The sequence below is a fragment of the Rhinichthys klamathensis genome, unplaced genomic scaffold (assembly GCF_029890125.1).
Source record: "Rhinichthys klamathensis goyatoka isolate OS25496 unplaced genomic scaffold, OSU_Roscu_1.1 h1tg000357l_1, whole genome shotgun sequence".
NCBI lineage: Eukaryota > Metazoa > Chordata > Actinopteri > Cypriniformes > Leuciscidae > Rhinichthys > Rhinichthys klamathensis.
In genome coordinates this window covers 167,849-175,322 of record NW_026606866.1, presented here as the reverse complement: position 1 = coordinate 175,322, position 7,474 = coordinate 167,849, and the positions used below count along the sequence as shown (strand labels likewise).

Below are 7,474 nucleotides of genomic sequence, written 5' to 3'. Positions count from 1 at the left end.
CACTAGCCTACAGTGGGATCTGCTCAACAGGACCAAAGGAGCTGGGAGAAGTTGTGTTCATTTGAGTGTCATTGTTCAATAAAAGGAAACATGATAGTGATAATAGATCTAGTGTTGATGCTCTTGGACCTGACATACACCATCCTCCATGCGGTGGTTCGCACTGTTCTCCGGCCGCGGCTGAAGTCAGTGTCCGGGGAGGTGTGTCTGATCACGGGCGCTGGCGGAGGCCTCGGCCGGCTCTTCGCGTTGGAGTTCGCCAGAGAAGAGGCCGAGCTGGTGTTGTGGGACTGCAACACTGAAGCCAACGAGCACACGGCCAGGCTAGTGAGGGAACTTGGCCGCAAAGCGCACGCGTACACAGTGGATCTGTCCACGCGAGAGAGCATCTATCGGACCGCCGACCGCGTGCGGGAGGAGGTGGGCGACGTCAACATATTGGTCAACAACGCGGGGGTCGTCGCGGGGCGGCGGCTGCTGGAGTGCCCGGATGAACTGCTGGAGAGGACCCTTCTGGTCAACTGCCACGCGCTGTTCTGGGTAAGACCTTCTCAGTCAGGGGTGCTCAGATAGTGCCATGGTAGCGGTGCGTATTTTGGACATGATCACCACTATCATGTTCATTAAGTGCCTTAAATATTTGTGACTTTGATTGGACTGAAAACAATTTACCATAGTATTTGTAATGTAAATGTTGTACTGTCCAAAACTATATATTTAAAAAAAAAAAAAAAAAAATTGTAAGTGTTGTTTTTAGGTATGAAGCAATGTATTAGAATGTAATTCCTTGCTGTAGCTACACTGTAAGGGTAGGGCTATATGAATAGGGTAATTATTCTGTAGCAGGGTATAGTAGACTGTTATATAATAATTTCTAATAGAGATTTTACATTCTAAAAACAAATGTTATGTTATTATCGTAATTATGTTCAGAAACTACAATTAAGTTAGAAACTTAAGTTAGAAGCTCAAACGTGCTGCGCAACAACAACAACAACAAAAAACCCCCGCGTGCAGTATAACGTTACCGGAAGTAAACAAGAAGTAAGTTAGAGGTAAACATGGCGAGACACCATACTTTTGGAGCGAGGAGGACCAGCACCAAAGCGCAAACATCGCGATCGCGATCTGCCCCGAACTATTCATAATCCGGGTGCTGTTACTGTTGTTGTTGTCTTTGGATACAGGAAGAATCGGAAATGACGCATATTGCGTCAAGGTTGGCCGTACGTCCAGACATTAACCGTGCGTCGCCGTTTACATCGGGATATTGCCAATTGATTACAAATTCCATGAGTAACTCTCTCTGCTCACGCATAAACGGGTTATTCCGAATGTTTCAGAAACCCGAATAGTGACCTTAACCCGAATATTGACAGCTTGTAAATGTAGTCATTCGCTTTTGCGCGTCAAACGAACATGCTTGAGCTTCCATTAACCACAACTGATGATGTGTGAGGTGATGATTTTTATATGTGAATAAAAGCCTATTAAATATGTTTATCAAAATTTGGATTAAAGCGCTCAATTCATATGGATTAGTTTTACAATCTCCTTATAAACATTTTGAAGCTTTAAACAAAGTAAATTAAGATAATTTTTTTTAATTTTTTGGGTGAACTAACCCTAATGGGACTAATAAATCTGATCTATTTCAGTTCAAATTGCCAGCTGGCACACTCTAAAATGTTACTCGTATAACACAGGCATTTAATAAACAAGTCATATTACTTGTATGGCATTAGCACAATTATTTCTCATTTGATCAATGCAATGTTTATGAAGTCACCTACAACCTCTTCAGCACAATGATAACCACAGACATGTCAACAGAAGCTCTTTAAATGTCAAGCATAACAGCACTGTATAAAAAACACTTAATTTCAACATTTATTCAGCTTAGCTAAGCATGCTGGCAACTAGAAATCCACTGCCAAATTTTCAGTTATCAAGACAATTTCAGTAACTACAACATATTTACTTGTTTTTTTCTCTCTCAATTAACACAGAAAGTTTAAATACAATATAAAGTTGATGTAATGACCAACATTATTATGTCAGCATCAAAATAATATTTGGAACTTAAAAGGCTTAATTAGATCAATATATTTGATTTTGAACTTTCTAGAATTTATTGAAGCTGTGGTAACGGGTCTCCTGAGTGTCTTTTTACAGTGAAGTATGGGACCACCAGAGTACTTGTTTGTAAAGGCTGTCAGTCATTTTCAAGTGAACTTGTATAGCGGATCCAGGTGTGTTTGAGAACTCTCCAGGAGGGCTGATGTCCATTGGGTCCTGTGTCTGATGGGGACTGTGCGCGATGTTTCATGCTGGTGAACGTTAAGGAGATATTGAATTGCAGTCTAAAGCTGGAGTGGAAAAGTGCAGTGACTGTAATCTGCTTGATTTAAAAGGTTAAAAAAAATGGCTTATTGTGCATATGACCATAAATCACATGTACAACGAGGAACAGGACATTATGAACCAGATTATCAAGTCACTAATCATGACAGCAGCTCAGAACTGCATAAGAGTTATTATATAAACGCTCAATAATACAAAACCATGCTTCCTGAGGCATTTGGACACACCTTTAACCCTATTTTTAACCCTAGCCTTTAGAGAAGTTTATTACGTTTTGAAGAAATGCGACTTGCGAATTGTTCAATGTAAGTGTGTTCTATATATACTTACACTGAAGGAGGGACCCAAATCATATCTAAAGACCAGAATATCGTGAAGACTTGGTGTGCGGTCACATGAAAGCTCAATGTGTGACCCATTGGGACATGTGCGCTGCAGGACACGATTTGACCTAATGTGAAATTACTGAATGTGTCGCTTCCAATTGAAATGAGTAGTAAATGTGTGCGCAGCCGCAGCTTTAGAGGTGTAGTTTGGCACAATCTTTTATTTTATGTTACAACAAAAATGTAACTAAACTGCTTAACTGCTTGTTAATATAATATATATATATATAAACATTTACCGAATCTAAGTAATGTGGAGTGACCAACATAGAGACCTACAGAAAACAACATAAAACAGGAAGTGATATCAGAGGACCTTCATGACTGTGTCCGTCAAGGTCAGTAAGTCTATTAGGATGTTTTAATTGGACCTTTATACAATAAGGCTAGATCATGTTGTAAAATGTGATTTGGTGAAACTATACTTTATAGTTAATATGTACACTATATAAAGTATACTTTATATGTATATATGTGTGTGTATACATACAGTATTCAGACTAACCAAACATTATTCAGACACCAGATATAGTTTTTGATATTTTTTTTTACTAGTGGTTGCAGACACTATAGTTCATTTATGTAAGTGAAGATAGCAAAATAAAGTAAATTGTGACACATTATACCCCAAAAACTCCCCAGAAACATTGACCTGCTGTTTTGCTGAAGTGTTTTTTCTTTAATTGCTAATACGACCTTTTTACAGACCAAAAATTAAGCATTGCTTGGTAATTTGTTGAGCTATATTGTGCACTTAAATTGAACAGCTGACAGATATTCAACATAATTCATGTGTGAGAGTCTAACAGAAGGACGGACAAAACCAGTGGAATATCCACTGATCTGAGAACTGAGTTCTGCTCATGTTTTATTACCATTTTCTATGCAGACTATAAACTGTGATAATGTGAGAAATGTTGAAGGTGTCTGAACAAATTTTGGTTTGACTGTATAATATATATATACACTCACCGGCCACTTTATTAGGTACACCTGTCCAACTGCTCGTTAACACTTAATTTCTAAGCAGCCAATCACATGGCGGCAACTCAGTGCATTTAGGCATGTAGACATGGTCAAGACAATCTCCTGCAGTTCAAACCGAGCATCAGTATGGGGAAGAAAGGTGATTTGAGTGACTTTGAACGTGGCATGATTGTTGGTGCCAGAAGGGCTGGTCTGAGTATTTCAGAAACTGCTAATCTACTGGGATTTTCACGCACAACCATCTCTAGGGTTTACAGAGAATGGTCCGAAAAAGAAAAAACATCCAGTGAGCGGCAGTTCTGTGGGCGGAAATGCCTTGTTGATGCCAGAGGTCAGAGGAGAATGGCCAGACTGGTTCGAGCTGATAGAAGGGCAACAGTGACTGAAATAACCACTCGTTACAACCGAGGTATGCAGCAAAGCATTTGTGAAGCCACAACACGCACAACCTTGAGGCGGATGGGCTACAACAGCAGAAGACTCCACCGGGTACCACTCATCTCCACTACAAATAGGAAAAAGAGGCTACAATTTGCAAGAGCTCACCAAAATTGAACAGTTGAAGACTGGAAAAATGTTGCCTGGTCTGATGAGTCTCGATTTCTGTTGAGACATTCAGATGTTAGAGTCAGAATTTGGCGTAAACAGAATGAGAACATGGAACCATCATGCCTTGTTACCACTGTGCAGGCTGGTGGTGGTGGTGTAATGGTGTGGGGGATGTTTTCCTGGCACACTTTAGGCCCCTTAGTGCCAATTGGGCATCGTTTAAATGCCACGGCCTACCTGAGCATTGTTTCTGACCATGTCCATCCCTTTATGGCCACCATGTACCCATCCTCTGATGGCTACTTCCACCATGTCACAAAGCTCTAATCATTTCAAATTGGTTTCTTGAACATGACAATGAGTTCACTGTACTAAAATGGCCTCCACAGTCACCAGATCTCAACCCAATAGAGCATCTTTGGGATGTGGTGGAACGGGAGATTCGCATCATGGATGTGCAGCCGACAAATCTGCGGCAACTGTGTGATGCCATCATGTCAATATGGACCAAACTCCCTGAGGAATGCTTCCAGCACCTTGTTGAATCTATGCCACGAAGAATTGAGGCAGTTCTGAAGGCAAAAGGGGGTCCAACCCGTTACTAGCATGGGGTACCTAATAAAGTGGCCGGTGAGTGTATATTACTTGATGTTTAGATCACATGACACTTTTACATTTATAAACTTCAAACTTTTGCTGAAAACTGTTTTTCTATAAAAAAAAAAAAAAAGATTTTTCTTTCTGTTTTATTTTTGTGGACATCATATGTGTAGTCATTGACCCAATAAAACTCTCAATGTTTTGAAGATCTTAAATGTTGAAGTGCACAGTAAGTCCCGCGGCTCTGAGCTGATGACTCGTGTGAATAACTGTTATAAAAGAATTACCAGGGTCCTTAAAAAGTCTTACAATTCAGTTTTATCAAATTTAAAGTCCCCATGAAACCAAAATAGCGTCTCCTCCGTCTTGCAGCAACATCTCTTCTCTTCACTGATGATGTGTTTACTGGCTTGAGGGCGGGGCTATAACCTGTCACTCACATGAGATCCACCAATCGCAAAACACAACCATCAAATTAATTAACAATGGACATTTAACTACACATTTGTAATGATGAAGTTGCAATTTAGTACATTTAAAATATTTTAACCTACTCACTAACAAACAACACACTGAAGTTGACATTATTATCAAGCACTTTAGTATGTTAGTCCACACATGAAAATAAGTGTACTTCTTTTAAACACAACACAATATTATTTAAACATAATGATTTAAAATGTACTTCAAAAATAAAACTTTTCAATCAACATAATCACATAGTGACCTTTAAATAGTTAGACTATCTGCAAGCGCAGTGTTTAAAAAAATACTTTTAAGATTTGAGTAACTCTACAAGTGCACATTTAATACGATTAAGTGCACTTCTTTTTCACAAGGCTAAACATACGGTTTTCCTGCTTTGACAGATGACGAAAGCCTTTCTGCCACAGATGAAAGCCAAGAACCACGGACATATTGTTACTGTGGCGAGCACTCTTGGTCTGTTCAGCACTGCTGGTGTAGAGGTCAGTTACACAAATATACAGGTTTTAAAGGTTGTACAAGTCTGCAACCCTTCAATGCCATTAAAAGCTTTTCGACTGACTGCTCGTGTTCTCTCTCCTGTTTTAGGACTATTGTGCTAGTAAATTTGGAGCTGTAGGTTTCCACGAATCTCTGACTCACAGCTTGTTAACAGAGGACGGTGTGGACGGGGTGAAAACCTCCCTGATCTGCCCCTACATCGTCAACACCGGCATGTTTGCTGGATGCCAAATCAGGTGAGAAACCGGGAAATACATCACTAAAACTCAAATGAAAATAATTTAATAATGCCAAAGCACAACCAAAACAATGTTCTTCCACCAAATGCATGCAGTTTTGTTTTTAACCGCTAGAGGGCCAAAAGTTACATAGTGTACCTTTAAATGGAATTACAATGTTCATATTTATTGTATCAAATGCTTAAGTACATTGTAGTTAAGGCCTACAGCGAATGGACATGGTGTTTGATGTCAAACCAGGTTTATTATAAGTAACTATTAAAAACTTTGAAGCACTAAAATTACTTATTGGAAACAACTAAAACTGCCATAAAAATAAACCAAAGAAGCAAAATAGTCATATTTAAAAAAGCAAAAACTAAAAAAAAAGAAGAAGACAAATACAGCAAAATTACAAAATATTTAACGGAAATGAAAAAGAAAGCTGACGATGTAAAAATAAAAGCTAATTTAAAATATTAGTTAACTTGAAACTAAGCAGAACACCAAACCTAATGCAGCGTGCCTTCACATCTGAATATGGTGTGTTTGTGTCGTTTTGGGAGCCAGTGATCACCATACGCTTGCTTTGGAAATGAGCCGTACGAACAGTCTTCAAAAGAAAGAAGAAAAAAATGGCTTTGGAAGTGGAACACCATGAGGATGAGTTCACAGTACAGTTCAGCGGATGTCTGTCCGTCTAATCTCTGTCTTCCTTCACAGGAAGGAACTTCAAGGCCTGATTCCACCCCTGGATCCTCTATACTGTGTCCAGGAGTCAATGAAGGCCATTCTGGCTGACCAGAAGATGGTCTGCATCCCTCGCGTAATGTACTTCGCATCCCTCTCACGGGCGTAAGCATCTCCCCGGTCCTAAACACAGTCCAGTTTGCTTAGTCTTGGATTAAGAGAGATAGCTCAAGCATAAGCATGTCGTGTCTTTTCTTTAGGTTGCTCCCCTGGGACGCTAATGTTGCAACATATCGTTTTATGGGAGGCGACAAGTGCATGTATTCCTTCATTAAGACCAAACAACACCAACAGGCTGCGAACGGCCACCCCAGATCCTCTTAGCTGTCCTGTGATACTTCAGTTCCACACATCATCCACACTCCAAGGAGAAAAACCTACAAAAAAAGTATTGTGCCTGCTATATTAAAAAACAAAACAACAAAAACATTTCAACTGTACTTCATGGGGACCGACAGAAATATGTATTTTTTTTATTTTTCTGTACAACCCCCCCCCCCCCTCCCTCCCTCCTCCTCTAGTTAACTAGTTAATATTAACTAGTTGATTATTAGCATGCATATTACGAGGATAATGGCCGTTAGGGGTGTAACAATACCCTCATGTCACGATTCGATACATGATATCATGATA

General features: G+C 39.7%; 1 protein-coding gene across 1 annotated transcript; it reads left to right on the top strand.

The window, feature by feature from the left end:
* The first annotated feature begins 46 nt into the window (after positions 1-46).
* Positions 47-7,165, top strand: LOC130069127 (retinol dehydrogenase 10-A-like). The gene is made up of 5 exons (XM_056232850.1): positions 47-540; positions 5,756-5,854; positions 5,961-6,109; positions 6,815-6,946; positions 7,042-7,165. The coding sequence occupies exons 1-5, from the start codon at positions 91-93 to the stop codon at positions 7,163-7,165; spliced, it is 954 nt and encodes a 317-aa protein (XP_056088825.1). The 5' UTR covers positions 47-90.
* The last annotated feature ends 309 nt before the right edge of the window (positions 7,166-7,474 follow it).

Coding starts and splice junctions, on each gene's coding strand:
- LOC130069127 (XM_056232850.1), top strand. CDS start 91: ATGATAGTGATAATAGATCTAGTGTTGATGCTCTTGGACCTGACATAC. Junction 541..5,755: donor ACTGCCACGCGCTGTTCTGG/GTAAGACCTTCT, acceptor CTGCTTTGACAG/ATGACGAAAGCCTTTCTGCC. Junction 5,855..5,960: donor TCAGCACTGCTGGTGTAGAG/GTCAGTTACACA, acceptor CTCCTGTTTTAG/GACTATTGTGCTAGTAAATT.